At 41.9% G+C, this 20,402-nt stretch overlaps 1 protein-coding gene and 1 non-coding gene across 2 annotated transcripts in view; one reads left to right on the top strand and one right to left on the bottom strand.

The window, feature by feature from the left end:
• LOC126248713 (solute carrier family 12 member 9) overlaps window positions 1-16,594 on the bottom strand; it is a 126,431-nt gene extending 109,837 nt beyond the window's left edge. Inside the window, exons 1-3 of the mRNA XM_049950012.1 lie at window positions 16,190-16,594; window positions 15,577-15,711; window positions 507-641 (exon numbers count right to left, since the gene is read on the bottom strand). Coding sequence (XP_049805969.1) covers window positions 507-641; window positions 15,577-15,711; window positions 16,190-16,463 — 544 coding nt within the window. The 5' untranslated portion in view covers window positions 16,464-16,594. The remainder of the gene's footprint in view (window positions 1-506; window positions 642-15,576; window positions 15,712-16,189) is intronic.
• Window positions 9,453-9,527, top strand: Trnas-cga (transfer RNA serine (anticodon CGA)). The gene has a single exon. It is a non-coding gene; the product is annotated as a tRNA-Ser (tRNA).
• Window positions 16,595-20,402: the final 3,808 nt, after the last annotated feature.

The raw sequence follows: 20,402 nt of genomic DNA, 5'->3' as shown, positions 1-20,402 counted from the left end.
ATGCAAAAGTCTGTCAATAGCTTGATCCCACAGGTAGATGGGTAGTGGTGCCCTGTAACTAATGATAAACATTAAAATCCTCCCAGTGTAGGAAAGTGTGTGGGACTGTGATATGAAGTTATTGATAGCTTCTTAGACAACTGGCTCAAGGGGTCTGGGGGGAGATGACAAATAGGAATTAAAATTCAACACTATGATTCCCAGACACTGACACTGCAAATGCTGCTCCTCTTTTAGATTTTGCCCTGCAGATGACGTCCTTTTCGTGGTGGCTGTAACCCCTTGGCACAAGGGTATCACAAACTTTATAATGTGTCTTTTGTAGACACACATACATATCCTGCGCCAGTAGTCATCAGGATGCTGACCTCCACAATGAATAATCAATATATTTCTTGTTAAGTCATCAGTCTTTTTATCTATTAGTACAGAATTATATTGGGTGCCTTTACTGGCAGGTACAACACAGAATAAAAAGGGAATAGAACTGGAATTTGGGCACTTACCTGAAGGACCGAAGATTTCAACCAATCCCTCCGCACAACCAGTAATGTAAAGAGCACTGCTAACAATGTTTGCAAAGAACATTAGAGTGCCAATAGCACCTCCAAATTCTGGTCCCAGTGTCCTGCTGATCATAACTTAATTTCTGTTAAGAAGAAAGCTTGGTCTTTAATTATATGAGCAAGAATGTATTACTGATCAATATGATTTGGTTCACTCTACTATCCCTGCATCACACACTATCTTTCATTTATCACATCGAACATGAAATAATCATTTACAGACAACTGATTACATGAAATAAATAAATAAAAATATTTAACCTACAAACTCTTCCTGCTTACTTTATGACTGCACATTTGTGATGGAATTAACAAACAAGACCCCTAAATAGTGTACAATCAAAGAACTTTCATAAAAATAGTCACCTTATTAACCAGTATTTAGATGATAGTAAAAACTATGTAATTTCACATTTGTGTCCTAAAGACAATATAAATAACCATTTATGTAATGACAGTCTGGTGAAGGCTGCCTCCAGTACCTCCAGTGAAGTCCTTGTGCTGTTTACAGATAGAAATTTCAATAATCCTTAATAACAGTTAATACCTTTATGAAAAACTGCTATGACTCAGGATAACAAAGCAACAACATACAAACCATGATGCTACAATCTATGTGCTTCATTATAACAATGATGATGAAGTTTGGATTGTGGGGCACTCAACTGCACAGTTATCAGCACCCGTACAAATTCCCAATCTTTTCTCAGTCCAATTTTGGCATGTGCAAGAATGATGATGAAATGATGAAGACAACACAAACACCCAGTCATCTCAAGGCACGTAAAAATTCCTGACCCTCATTCTAACAAAGCAGACAACTTTATGTCAGAGAGTATTACAATTAACTGTCACATGAAATCAAATCGTCATTTACCAGACGAACTGAGATGGAGAGCAATATTACTAACTGGAGAGAAGAACAGACAGCAGAGACAGAAGCTGTAAAATACCATAAATTTCCTCAAATGTTCCAAAACAAGGATAACAGAAGAAGAAGAAGAAGAAGAAGAAGAAGAAAATAATAACACAGGAACATGAGGTTGGCTGATTACATTAAACTCGTAGTAGTAGTAGTAGTAGTAGTAGTAGTAGTAGTAGTTTCTCAAGTTCAGACCAAGCAATGGTCGACCATTCATGCTGTATTGGTTTTGGTCATGTCCACGCGCAGTATTATGAGCGTCAGACAGTACCAACTGAGGCTCGTAAATAGAGAAAGAACAGTTAGATGAACCAGAATTATTGTATCCGGGGCCCACTGTCTCCATGGTTACAAGGCAGTGACAGAATAGTGGATTCTGGCTGGCATTCAGCAGCCATTGTCTGTGCAATGTTCCAAGGTGTTGTCTGTAGACACCTATGCCACCTCTTTTTTATGCAGTTTTTTCCCTTCCTGTTCTAAAGGCTGTGAGGTTTTCTGTCACCAGTAAGTATTTAAACCAAAACATGCACCTGCACTGGACCACAGGGTAGTTCACTCCACAATGGTATGAGAGACAAAGTCATCCCTCTTTTGGTCCTGTTCATATTTCCAGTAAGGTCATCCTTGCAGTGGATGATATAGATCTCTAGCACCAGGTGATTAAAATATAAGCACAAGGATCTTACATGGGCTAGGAGCTTCAGTTCCTCCACTTGCATCGAGAAACAATGTTCCACTACAATACACAAGCCATCTCAGGGGTGAAATGAGCATTTGTATTTCCCTTATCGTTCCAGCAAATTAGGGAATTTAAAACTGATGGTGTATTGGATGAGAGGCTATGTGGTTCTGTCAGACACACTTCAGAACCCACAGCGAGTGTGTACGTGTTGTCAGATAAAACTAGGGCTGAGAGGCCAATGACTTTGGACACTGTCTTTTTATGTTCTCTGCATTTTATGTCTGCTTAGCATTTCACGATGACAGTAAAGATTAAAATACAGTACACACACTAGTAGAAATCAGAACAACTGCAGGTGTCTTCTGCAGCTCTCCACTGACATTTTTGATGACATTACACACAGTCATGCCATTAGAGTACCATTCTTCCTTTAATTTTCTAGTATCTATGTATGTTATGTCCTTCAAACAGTGGAAACTCCAGGTAGGAAACTCACTCTTACTGACACAGGCTGTGGCCGAAAGCTTTATGCAAGTGTCTTAATTGTGCCTGTCTACAACTTGACATGTCTTCTTTACAGTAAGTAGGAATCTATATTATGTTCCTAGAATTCACAACACTTTCTTTTTTTTTTCAAATTTAGGGTGCTGTGCAGCTCCATGATGACTGGGTACTCACTACATTATTTCACATTCAGCACCATTGTTGCTTGATGTGGAGTAGCAGTTTCCACAAGCTATGTCCTATTTTGGAGTCCTTCACCAAATTCAGGGATCCTGTTTTTCCACACACAGCTTCCTGAATGGAGAAACATGACAACTTTTCTACTAGACCTTCTCATCTCTCAATGATTAGAAAAATTTTCTAACACTTGATATGAACTCTACTTCTGTTATCTGATCTCACTATGTGTGTGATCAGAAGGGTTAGAAGTCACAGCTTCCCTTAATAGGTTGGATGTTAGCAATATTCAACAGCCCAGCTGAACTGCTGGCAGTGCTTTTACTGGTTCTTGTACACTTCATGGACATCTCACAAGAGCAGTTCGTAACATCCTAATAATCCAGGATATTAAGCTAATATTCACATTCCTCGTGGCATACAACACTCCATCACCATGCTGTACAGTGGTCAATGAAGTATGCACAGAATTTATGGTTACAGTCTGCAGCTCAGAAATCAACATTCCCCAGACTCATACACAGCCAAAACCAACAAAGTTCCCTGAGGTGCAGCCCATTTAGCATGATGCGGGAGCAAAAGAGGATTATCAAATACCACACAGACCCTTACCGTACTTACATGCTCCCTTCCCTTTGATGCAATTTGGTATTAAAACAAACTAAAGAAAGCTAAAAAACAAAATATTAGTCATCCCTCTTAAAAGAGCACATTGATCACTTTGGAATGCTGTACATAATGTAAAACTGGTACCTCGTGGTGATGTGACTCTCCACTGTTTACGTTAAATCATAGCAAGCTCATTGTTTGGAATCAGCACAGTAAGACAAGTCAACATGGAGACGTGAAAAAATGGCAGAGAGGAGCTATCATGTACAGGAGTGCCCATATAGTACTAGGGACAGAAAGTTGGCTGAAACCAGACGTAAACAGTAATGAAATCCTAAACTCAGATTGGAATGTATACCGCAGAGACAGGCTGGACAGTGAAGGGGGGGGGGGGCATGTTTATAGCGATAAGAAGTGCAATAGTATCGAAGGAAATTGACGGAGATCCGAAATGTGAAATAATTTGGGTGACGGTCACGGTTAAAGCAGGCCCAGACATGGTAATTCGATGTCTCTATAGGCCCCCTGGCTCAGCAGCTGTTGTGGCTGAGCACCTGAAGGATAATTTGGATAATATTTCGAGTAGATTTCCCCACCATGTTATAGTTCTGGGTGGAGATTTTAATTTGCCGGATATAGATTGGGAGACTCAAACGTTCATAACGGGTGGCAGGGACAAAGAATCCAGTGAAATTTTTTTAAGTGCTTTATCTGAAAACTACCTTGAGCAGTTAAACAGAGAACCGACTCGTGGCGATAACATATTAGACCTTCTGGTGACAAACAGACCCGAACTATTTGAAACAGTTAACGCAGAACAGGGAATCAGCGATCATAAAGCGGTTACTGCATCGATGATTTCAGCCGTAAATAGAAATATTAAAAAAGGTAGGAAGATTTTTCTGTTTAGCAAAAGTGACAAAAGGCAGATTGCAGAGTACCTGACGGCTCAACACAAAAGTTTTGTCTCAAGTACAGATAGTGTTGAGGATCAGTGGACAAAGTTCAAAACCATCGTACAATATGCGTTAGATGAGTATGTGCCAAGCAAGATCGTAAGAGATGGAAAAGAGCCACTGTGGTACAACAACCGAGTTAGGAAACTGCTGCGGAAGCAAAGGGAACTTCACAGCAAACATAAACATAGCCAAAGCCTTGCAGACAAACAAAAATTACGCGAAGCGAAATGTAGTGTGAGGAGGGCTATGCGAGAGGCGTTCAATGAATTCGAAAGTAAAGTTCTATGTACTGACTTGGCAGAAAATCCTAAGAAATTTTGGTCTTATGTCCAAGCGGTATGTGGCTCAAAACAAAATGTCCAGACACTCTGTGACCAAAATGGTACTGATACAGAGGATGACAGACTAAAGGCCGAAATACTAAATGTCTTTTTCCAAAGCTGTTTCACAGAGGAAGACTGCACTGTAGTTCCTTCTCTAGATTGTCGCACAGATGACAAAATGGTAGATATCGAAATAGACAACAGAGGGATAGAGAAACAATTAAAATCTATCAAAAGAGGAAAGGCCGCTGGACCTGATGGTTCGATTTTACACAGAGTACGCGAAGGAACTTGCCCCTCTTCTTGCAGCGGTGTACCGTAGGTCTCTAGAAGAGCGTAGCATTCCAAAGGATTGGAAAAGGGCACAGGTCATCCCCGTTTTCAAGAAGGGACGTCGAACAGATGTGCAGAACTATAGACCTATATCTCTAACGTCGATCAGTTGTAGAATTTTGGAACACGTATTATGTTCGAGTATAATGACTTTTCTCGAGACTAGAAATCTACTCTGTACGAATCAGCATGGGTTTCGAAAAAGATGGTCGTGTGAAACCCAGCTCGTGCTATTCGTCCACGAGACTCAGAGAGTCATAGACAAGGGTTCACAGGTATATGCCGTGTTTCTTGACTTCCGCAAGGCGTTCGATACAGTTCCCCACAGTCGTTTAATGAACAAAGTAAGAGCATACGGACTATCAGACCAATTGTGTGATTGGATTGAAGAGTTCCTAGATAACAGAACACAGCATGTCATTGTCAATGGAGAGAAGTCTTCCGAAGTAAGAGTGATTTCAGGTGTGCCGCAGGGGAGTGTCATAGGACCGTTGCTATTCACAATATACATAAATGACCTTGTGGATGACATCGGAAGTCCACTGAGGGTTTTTGCAGATGATGCTGTGGTGTATTGAGAGGTTGTAACAATGGAAAATTGTACTGAAATGCAGGAGGATCTGCAGCGAATAGACGCATGGTGCAGGGAATGGCAATTGAATCTCAATGTAGACAAGTGTAATGTGCTGCGAATACATAGAAAGATAGTTCCCTTATTTAACTACAAAATAGCAGGTCAGCAACTGGAAGCAGTTAATTCCATAAATTATCTGGGAGTACGCATTAGGAGTGATTTAAAATGGAATGATCATATAAAGTTGATCGTCGGTAAAGCAGATGCCAGACAGATTCATTGGAAGAATCCTAAGGAAATGCAATCCGAAAACAAAGGAAGTAGGTTACAGTACGCTTGTTCGCCAACTGCTTGAATACTGCTCAACAGTGTGGGATCCGTACCAGATAGGATTGATAGAAGAGATAGAGAAGATCCAACGGAGAGCAGCGTGCTTCGTTACAGGATCATTTAATAATCGCGAAAGCATTACGGAGATGATAGATAAACTCCAGTGGAAGACTCTGCAGGAGAGATGCTCAGTAGCTCGGTACGGGCTTTTGTTGAAGTTTCTAGAACATACCTTCACCGAGGAGTCAAGCAATATATTGCTCCCTGCTACGTATATCTCGCAAAGAGACCACGAGGACAAAATCAGAGAGATTAGAGCCCACACAGAAGCATACCGACAATCCTCCTTTCCACGAACAATACGAGACTGGAATAGAAGGGAGAACCGATAGAGGTACTCAGGGTACCCTCCGCCACACGCTGTCAGGTGGCTTGCGGAGTATGGGTGTAGATGTAGATGTAGATCACAATGTGAATGAAGTTGCCTGATTTCCTGGTGTATCACCACAGGCTGTTCTACATGTCTACATGGAATGGTGTACCACTCACAGCCGTGTAACACAGTACAAATAGTGTCATAAAAAAGATTCCCCATCATGTTATGTAGGGAACTCCATGCAATGCACATTAAGAGTATGTTAACTTACAGCGGCAAATCACCAATGGGTCATACAACATATAAACTGGGTAGCAGCTGACTGGAGACTTTCAGTGTGGGATCTTTCTCTATCTTCTTCTTCTTCTTTTCTTTGTGGGGGGCATTTTGTACTACAACCTCGGTCCAATCTTTCAGGTACTGTGATCACAAAGCAATATTTATTTTATTTAAACATTTGTGGTGACCAAGTATTACACATATTACATCTCCACGATGAGTAAGATGTGGACCCTCTTGTCTTCCAAGATGACTACAGCCATGTTCACAGGCCTGCATGCAATTTTTCCCGGTCTGTTAAATCAGCTTATCTTAAACAAAAATTTCTGGGACTATTTTGAATTATGGCTGAAATGTAGAATCCAAATCATCAGAATTTAGTAGCTCTAAATGATACAATCATCCATGAATGGTTTCAACTAGATATGGCATAGTTAAAGAAATATGTAAACACTCCTGATAACCGAACTGAGGCCAAGACTAGATGTGCTGTTCACTGCATGATGTCTCTTGTGGAGTGATAAATTTTTGAACCACCTGCTTCATTTAACATTCACTCTACTGTTATTCATAAACTATGGTAACAATATCTGATGGTATTTTTTATGTGTAGCTTCCTCGGATAACAATTTCCAACCTAAATTGGGGCAGGTGGTTTATCCAGTGATGGGCAATGGCTATACCTCAAAATGATTTAAACCCATTCGAGTTAAGATTTTACTACATTATGTCGCCGGAAAATTAACTGATGTTGAAAGCAGTGTGTCTAAGGATTCGTAAGGATTGTATTATTCAAAGTGACCAGCCACATGTCCATTCTCACTGCTCTTAGCATGTGAATATATTTGCAGTGAGAGCACTAATTGTACACTGGACTGTGGATCAACAAAGGATAATTTTCACCATAGACAAAGTGGGATCAGAACAGCCACAACTCATTGTTACCTGTGAAATATATTAATGACATTGCAGACAATATTAATAGCAAAATCAGGCTTTTTGCAGATGATGCAGTCATCTATAATGAAGTACTATGTGAAAGAAGCTGCATAAATATTCAGTCAGATCTTGAAAGATTTCAAAGTGGTGCATCGATTGCCAACTTGCTCTAAATGTTCAGAAATGTAAAATTTTGCACTTCACAAAATTAAAAAATGTAGTACTCTATGAATATAATATCAATGAGTCACTGTTGGAATCGGCCAACTCGTACAAATACCCGGCTGTAACACTTTGTAGGGATATGAAATGGAATGATGACATAGGTTCAGTCATGGATAAACAGGTGGTAGACCTCGGTTTATTGGCAGAATACTGGGGAAGTACAATTGCTCTACAAAAGAGATTGCTTACAAATCGCTCACGAGACTGGTTCTAGAATATTGCTCGTATGAGTGGGACCTGTACAAGATAGGACTAACAGGGGATATTGAATGTATACCGAGAAGGGCAGCATGAATGGTCACAAGTTTGTTTAATATGTAGGAGTGTGTCACATAGATACTGAAGGAACTAAACTAGTGGACTCTTGAAGACACATGTAACCTATCCCAAGAAAGTCTATTAACAAAGTTTCAAGAACTGGCTTTAAATGATTACTCTAGGGATAAACAACAACCCCCTAGGTATTGCTCACATAGGGATTGTGAAAATAAGATTAGAATAATTACTGCATGCACAGAGACATTCAAACAATCATTCTTCCCATGCTCCATACGTGAATGGGACAGGAAGAAACTGGTACAATGAGACATGCCCTTTGCCATGCACCTCACAGTGGTTTGCAGAGTATAGGTGAAGATGTAGATAGATACTCCCATATGGAACTGTGCCTGCACACATCTATAGAGATGGCATCATTAAAGCTTCTATAATACTTTGTGGCAGTGAAAAAGTTAATGTCATCTTACAAGATGACAATGTGCAACCATGTAGAGATCAACATGCATATATCCTCAGTAATAAACAACACAGTGCATGGAACAATCAGATTTATACCCAAACATAAAATCCATAACAAACACTTGGAACAAATTTAGGAGTCATACTGCTACTTGGAGGTCCCTCAACAGGCCCTTACAATGCAGAGAGAAACTTTGTAAGACGAGTGTCATGTGCATTCTACACAAGTAACAGCACCAAATAATGTCCTACCTGTTGCAATGCTGTTCCAGTAATCACACTTTTTTCTCCAAGCATTTCTTTAAAGTTTCTATAGGTAGTAGCATGTAGCTTCCCCACAGTCGTGCATGCTTCTACACCCTTGTATTTGCCCTCTACCAATTCCTGCTTTGCCATTTGCCACTTTTTGCCAATCTCCTTTTTTTTAAAAAAACTGTATTCCTTTGCCTGCTCTATTTGCTGTATTTTTATATTTCCTCCTTTTGTTAGCTGAATTTCATATCTTGTGTGTTAGGCACGGATTTCTACTCAGTCTTGCATTTCCACCTGTTTGTTCCTCTGCTTCCTTCACTATTTCACCTTTCAAAGATACCCAGTTGGTAGATTAAAACTGTGTGCCGGGCCGAGACTCGAACTTGGGACCTTTGCCTTTCGCGGGCAAGTGCTCTACATCTGAGCTACCCAAGCACGGCTCACGCACCATCCTCACAGCTTTACATCTGCCAGTACCTCATCTCCTACCTTCCAAACTTTACAGAAGCTCTCCTGTGATCCTTGCAGAACTAGCACTCCTGAAAGAAAGGATATTGCGGAGACATGGCTTAGCCACAGCCTAGGGGATGTTTCCAGAATGAGATTTTCACTCTGCAGCGGAGTGTGCGCTGATATGAACCTTGTGAGGGCGGGGCGTGAGTCGTGCTTGGGTAGCTCAGTTGGTAGAGCACTTGCCCGCGAAAGGCAAAGGTCCCGAGTTCAAGTCTCGGCCCAGCACACAGTTTTAATCTGCCAGGAAGTTTCATATCAGTGCACACTCCACTGCAGAGTGAAAATCTCATTCTGTATACCCAGTTCTCTTCTACTCTATTTCTTCCCCATTTCTGTCAGTCAATGGCTACCACTCTCCTTGAAATTCAACAACCTCTGGTTCTTTCAACATTGGGTCGACAGAAACGTCCGATCTCACGCGTCGGCTTTGACCCGTGACGTAAGGGTGTTGTGGTGTGTGACGTCATTACGGCGCGGAGTTTGGTTTGTGAGTGTGGCGTGTTTGTAGATGTCATCGTGTTGTTGTTTGTTGTGCCCTCTGGTGGTATGTTCATGGTTTTCGTTTGTTTGGTGTGTTGGGCTCAGTTTGCTGTTGCTCAGTGGTGAGTGCTGCGTGCGTATTTTTGAAGCGGAATTTGTATCAGTGAGTTAACGGTTTTGTGTGATGGTTAATGTAGTGATGATTGCTGTACGTCGGGTGGGTTTGTTATTAAGTGTAATCGGTTGTGGTTTTTTGTTCAGGAATGGATATGAAAGACAAGATTAATAGTTCTCGGTTGAGGGCTATGATGGGGGACACAGCTTTAGAGCTGATTAAATTCCTACAGCTATTTGGCTTAATTGCTGAGGTCGTGAAGTGCGGTGTGTGCCGTGAACCAATGAAATTGGTTAAAGTTCCGGCCTCTCGGACCAGGGACGGTTACATGTGGCGCTGTCGCAAAGATGACATATGGCGTTCCATACGGCGCGGTACCTGGTTCGAGAAGTCTAGGTTGGGCATGCGTGAGATTGTGCTTGTTACATATTATTTTTGTTATAGATCCCCACAGAGTTTTTGCGCGCATGAGACTGGTGTGAGTGAGAGGACTGTTTTAGATTGGTATTCCTTTTGTCGTGAAGTGTGTTTGGAATTTATTAAGTACAGGGGTAAGTTGGGGGGGGGGGGGGCATGGGGTGGTTGTGGAGGTGGACGAGTCACAGTTTGGGAAAAGGAAGTATGGGAGGGGGAAGTCTGTGGCTGGTCTTTGGGTGTGGGGGGCTGTTGTTCCGGGGGGTGGGGGTTCCGAATGTGTTTTTAGGGTTGTGGAAGGGAGGTCGAAGGCTGAATTAGTGGGGTTAATTGAGGAATATATAGAGCCGGGGTCCACAATAGTTTCTGATGCTTTTTCTTCTTATAGGGGGTTGGGTGAGAGGGGATTTAATCATTTAGTAGTGAACCATAGTTTAGAGTTTAAGAATTATGAGACAGGGGCTTGTACTAATACAATAGAGGGGATGTGGGGGGCGGTTAAGTCAGTTCCTGAGAGGGGGGAGAGGCGCTCTTCCAACCTTCAGCCTCGTTTAGATGAGTACTGTTGGCGGAAGAGTGTCCCAGAGGGCTATTGTATTGTTCGGGTTTTCTTAAGGGCTGTGGGTAAAATGTATAGGCCAAAAGTGGTTAGTTAGGGTGGGCTGGGTAGGAGGGTGAGTGCTGCAGTTCAGGGTGGGGTGGGTGGTTTATTTTGTTGTATAGTGTTTGTTAAGGTGGGGGGGGGGGGAGGGAGGGGGAGTGTGTTTGTTTTTTGTTTTAGTTGTAGAGGATCTATTTTGTTGAAGTTTTTGTTGAGTTGTAGTGTGTGATTGAGATGTGTTTTATGTTGCATTTGGTTTTTGTTTGTGGGTTTTTTATTTTGAGGTTGGGGGGGGGGGAGGGGGTTGAGGTGTGCGTGGGTTGGGTTTTTCTTTTGGTTCAGTATTTTTTTCGTTGGTTTGTGTGTGTGTGTGTGTGTGTGTGTGTGTGTGTGTGTGTGTGTGTGTGTGTTTGCGTGTGCATTTGTGTGTGATTGTGGTGGCCAATCTAGTTTGTGGGGCTGGAACTTTCTTGTGGTAAGTTCTCATTTTTTTGTTTTTGGCGTATGTGTTGTGTATTGGGGTATAGGGAAGTGTTTCATTGAAATTTGTGGCTGTGAAGGTTGTTATTGGTATTCGTATTGGGAGATGTTTTTGAGTTACATAGGTCAAGGGTAGTGGTCGATCCTAATTTATGGGATTGGGAGCTGCTGTTGAGCTATATAGTTGGAGGGAAGTGTTCAATCTCAATGTTTGGTGGAGTATGTTGGTTTTTGTAATGGGAGATGGGATCGGGAGCTGCTGTTGAGCTATATAGGTCAAGGGAAGTGTTCGATCCCAATTTATGGGATCGGGAGCTGCTGTAGATATATGTAGGTGAAGAGAAGTGTTTGTTCGTAATGTTTTGAGGTGTATTTTGATTTTTGTATTGGGAGATGGGATCGGGAGCTGCTGTTGAGCTTATAAGTCAAGGGAAGTGTTCGATCCCAGTTTATGGGATCGGGAGCTACTGTAGATCTATATAGGTCAAGGGAAGTGTCCGATTCCAGATAATAATGTGTTTTGTGGTATTTGGTGAGTTTTGTGATATCGATTTTTTTCGTCGTCTTGCGTGGTTTTGTATGGGGGTGGGTGGCTAAATTTGTTTATATTTAGTTTCTCCCCACCCAAAACCCCCAATTTCCCACGCTTGTCCCGTTAGAGTCATTAGGCTTCTTGTGAAACGTGTGTGTGTGTTTGTTTTTCGATGTATTTTCGTCTTTATGATACGTATGCAACGATTTTATATCCGCCATATTGGAATTGTCGTTTATGGTCGTTTCCGCCATATTTGTGACGTCATGGGTCAAAGCCGACGGGTGGGATCGGACGCTTCCGTATTTCCTCAACATTTTAACTTTGCTCTCACAGTTTACTGTCACAGAGTGATCACCATCGACAGCGTCACATTCATTCATTCCAATGTTAAGTGATCTGGCATTTAATACAGGGCAGTGGAGCAAGTTTTGGTGATCATGAGCTTCATACCACAATGTGGGAAATAATTACAGCAGAAGAGTAACTTTGAGAGACGTAAGAGTGAAGGCAGGAGAGAAACAACAACACAGAAAAGACAAGAGCCAGTAGGGCTTCTTGGATAACATGCAATATAATTAAATTTAATTAATGAAAGGTTTGCAAAATATATCAAATTAAGAAGAAAAAAGGAATAGGCTACAGAATTCTGAAAAAATTATACTGACTGAAAGTGCAAAATTAAAAAGAAGGAAAGGGCATACAGATGACATAAATATGAAAATTAAACCTTTGGAGAAAAGAGAAGCAGCTGTATGAACGTCAGATCAGATTGCAAGCCAGTACTAAGAAGGGAAAGTTGAAATGTGTAGAGTATATACTGATGGGCTATAAAGAAAACACACTTGAAGACAATATCATGGAAAGGGATGAGAAAGTACATGAAGATGGGATAGGAGATACAACACTGTGACAAGAATTTGACAGAGCACTGAAAGGCAAATGAAGTGGATGACATTCCCTCAAAAATATTAAGATCCTTGGGCTTTGCCTACATGTGACAGTATTACTAAATCAACAGTTTAGCCATGGTTGCAAAATATTAACACAGATTATCTACAGAAGAATGTGACAATTGATAGATGCTGACCAGGAAGGAGGTTAACTTACGTTCCTTAGAGATGTGGGAACACACAAGGCAAAACTCACCCTATGACTAGTATTAGAAGCCAGGTCAAAGAAATACAAACCTACATTTATAGCATTTGCTGATTTAGACATAGCTTTTAATAATGTTGACTGGGATACACTTCTTTGGATGCTAAAGGTGGTAGGGATAACTACTTGCAGTAAATAGTAACCTACAACTTGTACACAACCAGGACTACTGTAGTAAGAAACAGAGGACATGAAAAGGAGGCAGTACTTCAGAGATATGGTATATAGACTATCCCCAACATTATTCAAACCGTGCACTACACAAACAGTCAGGAAACTACAAGACTTTGGAAAACCGGAAATAAATTCAAGGAGAAGGAATAAAACAAAATGTTTAATAAGCATTTGGGTTTGCTGAACACTTTGTAGTTCTATCAAAGATGACAAAGGACATGGATGATCAGTTGAATGGAATTAATGGAGGAAATATGACGAAAATTGCTACAGTAAAACATGGGTAATGGCATATAGCAGAATTAAATCAGGAAATGCATTAGTAAATGAAACAGTAAAGTTAAGTGAGGCCAAGCTTTTTCTGAAAGTATTTGTCTATAGTGTTGTTTTATATGGAAGTGAATCGTGGACAATAAGCAGTATAGATGAGAGAACAGTTGTTTTTGGAATGTGATGTAACAAAAAAAGTGCAGAAGATTTGTTAGATTGATTGTGTTATTAATTATGTGGTAAGAACTGAATTGTAGAGAAAAGAACTTTATGTCATAAAGGGAGAGTGGGTGACTAGGAAGGTAGGACACATCATGTGGCATGTTAATTTAGTAACAAAAGTAATTGTGGGGAATTTTAGACATAGACTAATGCACGAAGGTAATGGTTGCTATATTAGCGGCGAAGTTTCATTTGCTTAGATTAAGTATTCAATTATACCACCTATAAAAAATGCCTTTTTTTGTAATATATGATACCAGGAAATAGAGGAAATAGATGGACATCACATGTATCCTGAACAGTGTGTTCTCCACGTCCAACCTATTGATGGGTGGAAAAACAAGTTTTATGGAATTTGTACTGCCGATGATTTGGAGGGAGCCCATAAATCACGCTAATGGCTGTTATTTCGGCGTCTACGTGAAGAACACAACCAAAAATTGTACACAGTATTATATATGCTCTGCACTTCACTCTGCACCACATCAAGAATTTCCTGTTCTTGCACCTCCAGAAACAGTTTTTGTTAGTTCTAATGAATACTCAATTGAAGATGGAAAAAACCACCCAGTTTGAAGGAAGAAAACTGCCCTCCAAGCATGTCCTCTTCAAACCACAAGATGACACCCAAGAAGAGTGGAAAAATAAAAGAGAATGTTTGGGGTCACATTTAAAAGAGTGGAAGTATCTATAGGATTCCTTCAAAATGTTCACATTTCATAATAAGACTAAAGAATTGGACCAATTCTTTAAACGGAAGGTTATCTCAGGTACTGCAAAGACATATATAGTCAGATGAATGCACTGAATGTGATGCACAGTCATAATGAATGGCAACTCAATGACGACACTTCGAAGATGAGTCTTAAAAAACAGTACTTTTGCACAATGGTAACAATTTTCCTTCCTTCATGTGGTACACGCTATTAACAGAAAGTAAATATATTCAAATATGATAAACATCACGACAGGAAGGGACTATGCAAGATATAAGTGGAATGTCTGTGGACATTATGACTGCAATACAGCTACATCAAGTACTGTTGTTTCCTGTGTTAGTGACACAGCTGTGCTAGGGACAAACACTATTTGCAGAAAATTTGGATGAAGAGAGACTCATTAACTACTGGTAAGGAAAGGAAGGGAAAAATAAATAAATTAGTAAATTGTGCACAAAACTCTGACAGATTTAACCACACCTTTGCTTAAGTCACTAACTAAAAGTAGTAGATTATGAAGAATTTTGCAAAAGTCTTAAATGTAAATTGCTGAGCATTCACTTATTTACATCTAAACATCCTCCCAGTAAGTTCCAAAAACCCGAAAGCAAGTCTGTTCACTGGTCAATAGACCAAAGAACCTTTTGAAGACACTCAGTTCAAATAATTGCAAGAGGACAATGAAAAAAAATAGCAAGACAATTCTATAAGAATTTTTCAAATGGTTTTGTGGAAAACTCCAACACAGGAAATTTGAAAGCATTTGTGAAAGATTGATCAACTCTTATGAACGGCTGCAATTTGGTGCTTTCACCTGTATATTTCACTGCTTCGGAAAAGATATAAAAGAAAAGGAAGTATTGCCGCGTTAAGTGAATATTACAGGGCGATGAAAAGGTGCACTTCAGCAACACTGTACCACAAGCAGACCAAAACGTGATGCTCTAAAGATATTTCATATTCTTTTTCATCTTTTCTTGTAAGATAAATATTATAAATACCATTACCTTTATATGATAAATTTAATACAAAGAAACAAAAGCATCTAAACATTCAAATTTTTAATATTTGTGGGTTTTGGACAGAAATACAGCAAAGACTAAAGGATACAATATGCTCCACCTCCTTCAACAGCTCCATTTGTAGACACAGCACACACTGATACAACTGTAAATAGCAGTATTCCATACGCTATGACAAACTGTAATATTGTTTCTGCCAAGCCAGCATTTCCAACAATGAAACCTGTTAATAAAATAAAATAAACTATTATTTAACAAACTCTGAAAGAAGAGTTCAAACATATTTTATTACAATGAGAAACTCCCACTACATTTGTAGCCTACTGCAATGTAAACGAATCAATTTGACACTAAGGAAACTAAAAACAAATTTAATTACAAGACAGATAAAACTAAAAACACAAAAATTTTCTTAAAATAGACTCAACATTCTCAGGTTTTAAATGTAGCAGGTTTCTCTCATTGATAGCTAATTAGAAAGAAAACCAGTAAGAAAAGAGAGGAGACAACTGACAAACAGAACACCTGTTCATCCTGACAGCTCAAAGAACAGTATTGCCACCTGGCATAATTATTTTCAGTGTTCAAAGTCATTTAGGATTTTGAGTGGTAGAAGAAAGGAAAGTAAAAGGTCTTAATATCGAGAAATACGTTCTAAACCTAAAGGCTTATAAGAAACATTAATAATTATCATTTCTTACCCACTCGAAGAAAGAGCAGTGCACTGAACATAGACAAAGCCACAGGACTGAAGACTCCTGCAAAGGTTCCTAAAGTTCTGCCATTGTTGTTGTTATTATTATTATTGTTATTGCTGTTCTTGGAGAACGGATTTGCTGCGCTTGGCCATTTCCAGAAAAATTTCCTCCTGCTTATCAACGGGGCGTCCTCTCTTTGTACTATAACTGGCACACTTGTGTCTGAGGCCGAAGAAAAAGGACCTGGATTTATTGTTACCTCTTCCGGTGACAACATCTTCAGGTTGTATACAAAAAGCAAACAAAATGTTAATTTTACGATACAAAACACACAATCATCACATTACTCGCAACGCTTCACAGTACCACGATGCACCACACACAACTGTCAAACATCCAAACCCACCCCTCATTCCAGAACTTCTGCTGTTTCCATAGATGAGCGGCCTCCTTAAAGTATATCTCTGGAATACTTCATACATATAACACACGTTGTGGTGGGATGAATCACGGCACCCCACATACTACCGTGAATGAATCATTGGGTACGATTGAGTATCGAAATTTACAACAAAACTAAGCACATATTATGTTTACATTATTATTAATAGAAGATTAAGGACTTACATTACATTTATATTTTTCCCATGGATCCCTTTGAGAGGTGTCTGGGATGTGGAAAGAGTCAAAAGTTATTGTACAGTTCTAATGCAGACAGAGTTATGAGCTATAATCCTTGTGAAGATATTCATCCTTGGAGTAGAAGGAGTTGGCCAACAGGAAGTTCTTTAATTCACTCCGAAACCGATCTTTATCACTTACAAGACCTTTGATATGCTCTGTTAAGTTATTGAATATATGAGTACTCATGTAGTTGACTCCTTTTTGTATTAATGTTAAGCTTTTATAGTCCGTATACAGATTGTTTTTGGTTCTGATATTATAATCATGTTTTGCACAATTTTGTATAAAAAGACACATGTTGGAAATAGCAAAGAACATCAATGAGTATATGTACTGAGAAGTAGTTGTTAGAATACCAAGTTTCTTAAAGAGGTCTCTGCATGATGATCTAGGACTGACACCAGATATGATTCTAATGACTCGTTTCTGAATTTTGAAAATGTACTCTATGTGAGAGGAGTTTCCCCAAAAGATGATTCCATAACTCATTAGTGAATGGAAGCAGGACAAATAAACTAACTTCTTCATTTTTAAATCACCTTATTCAAACAGCATGAGAAAAGTATACATTGAATTATGTAATCTACCATTATCTTGGGTACAAAATCTTGATTACTGATATTTTCATCGCATACTTGTAACATGTTATAATCGAATTGCTGACAAAACAGATTATATATGATTTTGTGTGCAATAAAGGCCAGTTCATCCTTTCCTCCACATCACGTCAAAACATTCCACAGTGCATTTCAGATGCGGCGTTCAGATAGGCCGACAACGTACCGAACCTGACCGTCACGTCATGTCGCCGTCTTGGTTTCTCAGGAAGAAAGTTGTGGCGGTGTTGTAGTTGCATGAGATTAAAAGCCTGCTCATCTCCAGACGGTACACTCGGAAGTGACATTAAAATTATGCGTACGTGTCCAGCAGCACATTTCGAGTAAGCTGAGCGTGCCACTGACACAATCTTGACCAGTATCTGTGTGGTCCCTCGGAAATAACAGACGCAAGAGCTAAATACACTCCTGGAAATTGAAATAAGAACACCGTGAATTCATTGTCCCAGGAAGGGGAAACTTTTCGCAGCAATGCAGGCTGCTATTCTCCCATGGAGACGATCGTAGAGATGCTGGATGTAGTCCTGTGGAACGGCTTGCCATGCCATTTCCACCTGGCGCCTCAGTTGGACCAGCGTTCGTGCTGGACGTACAGACCGCGTGAGACGACGCTTCATCCAGTCCCAAACATGCTCAATGGGGGACAGATCCGGAGATCTTGCTGGCCAGGGTAGTTGACTTACACCTTCTAGAGCACGTTGGGTGGCACGGGATACATGCGGACGTGCATTGTCCTGTTGGAACAGCAAGTTCCCTTGCCGCTCTAGGAATGGTAGAACGATGGGTTCGATGACGGTTTGGATGTACCGTGCACTATTCAGTGTCCCCTCGACGATCACCAGTGGTGTACGGCCAGTGTAGGAGATCGCTCCCCACACCATGATGCCGGGTGTTGGCCCTGTGTGCCTCGGTCGTATGCAGTCCTGATTGTGGCGCTCACCTGCACGGCGCCAAACACGCATACGACCATCATTGGCACCAAGGCAGAAGCGACTCTCATCGCTGAAGACGACACGTCTCCATTCGTCCCTCCATTCACGCCTGTCGCGACACCACTGGAGGCGGGCTGCACGATGTTGGGGCGTGAGCGGAAGACGGCCTAACGGTGTGCGGGACCGTAGCCCAGCTTCATGGAGACGGTTGCGAATGGTCCTCGCCGATACCCCAGGAGCAACAGTGTCCCTAATTTGCTGGGAAGTGGCGGTGCGGTCCCCTACGGCACTGCATAGGATCCTACGGTCTTGGCGTGCATCCGTGCGTCGTTGCGGTCCGGTCCCAGGTCGACGGGCACGTGCACCTTCCGCCGACCACTGGCGACAACATCGATGTACTGTGGAGACCTCACGCCCCACGTGTTGAGCAATTCGGCGGTACGTCCACCCGGCCTCCCGCATGCCCACTATACGCCCTCGCTCAAAGTCCGTCAACTGCACATACGGTTCACGTCCACGCTGTCGCGGCATGCTACCAGTGTTAAAGACTGCGATGGAGCTCCGTATGCCATGGCAAACTGGCTGACACTGACGGCGGCGGTGCACAAATGCTGCGCAGCTAGCGCCATTCGACGGCCAACACTCGGTTTCTGGTGTGTCCGCTGTGCCGTGCGTGTGATCATTGCTTGTACAGCCCTCTCGCAGTGTCCGGAGCAAGTATGGTGGGTCTGACACACCGGTGTCAATGTGTTCTTTTTTCCATTTCCAGGAGTGTATTTCGCTCGCTGCAACTTGGTGCTATTGGGGACGTATACGAAAGACGATCAATTTCATTATAGAGGCTTGCACCAAGCAGAAGCGAACTTAAAAAGCACTAGCTTTTCTCAAAAAGGAAAACCACAATAAGTTTCCAAGAAAGTAAACAAGTCCAGATACATACACTCCTGGAAATTGAAATAAGAACACCGTGAATTCATTGTCCCAGGAACGGGAAACTTTATTGACACATTCCTGGGGTCAGATACATCACATGATCACACTGACAGAACCACAGGCACATAGACACAGGCAACAGAGCATGCACAATGTCGGCACTAGTACAGTGTATATCCACCTTTCGCAGCAATGCAGGCTGCTATTCTCCCATGGAGACGATCGTAGAGATGCTGGATGTAGTGCTGTGGAACGGCTTGCCACGCCATTTCCACCTGGCGCCTCAGTTGGACCAGCGTTCGTGCTGGACGTACAGACCGCGTGAGACGACGCTTCATCCAGTCCCAAACATGCTCAATGGGGGACAGATCCGGAGATCTTGCTGGCCATGGTAGTTGACTTACACCTTCTAGAGCACGTTAGGTGGCACGGGATACATGCGGACGTGCATTGACCTGTTGGAACAGCAAGTTCCCTTGCTGGTCTAGGAATGGTAGAACGATGGGTTCGATGACGGTTTGGATGTACCGTGCACTATTCAGTGTCCCCTCGACGATCACCAGTGGTGTACGGCCAGTGTAGGAGATCGCTCCCCACACCATGATGCCGGGTGTTGGCCCTGTGTGCCTCGGTCGTATGCAGTCCTGATTGTGGCGCTCACCTGCACGGCGCCAAACACGCATACGACCATCATTGGCACCAAGGCAGAAGCGACTCTCATCGCTGAAGATGACACGTCTCCATTCGTCCCTCCATTCACGCCTGTCGGGACACCACTGGAGGCGGGCTGCACGATGTTGGGGCGTGAGCGGAAGACGGCCTAACGGTGTGCGGGACCGTAGCCCAGCTTCATGGAGACGGTTGCGAATGGTCCTCGCCGATACCCCAGGAGCAACAGTGTCCCTAATTTGCTGGGAAGTGGCGGTGCGGTCCCCTACGGCACTGCGTAGGATCCTACGGTCTTGGCGTGCATCCGTGCGTCGCCGCGGTCCGGTCCCAGGTCGACGGGCACGTGCACCTTCCGCCGACCACTGGCGACAACATCGATAT

Source organism: Schistocerca nitens, chromosome 3, assembly GCF_023898315.1.
Source record: "Schistocerca nitens isolate TAMUIC-IGC-003100 chromosome 3, iqSchNite1.1, whole genome shotgun sequence".
Taxonomy (NCBI): domain Eukaryota; kingdom Metazoa; phylum Arthropoda; class Insecta; order Orthoptera; family Acrididae; genus Schistocerca; species Schistocerca nitens.
Note: the sequence above shows the minus strand (reverse complement) of the source record. Positions and strands in the feature narration are given on the sequence as shown.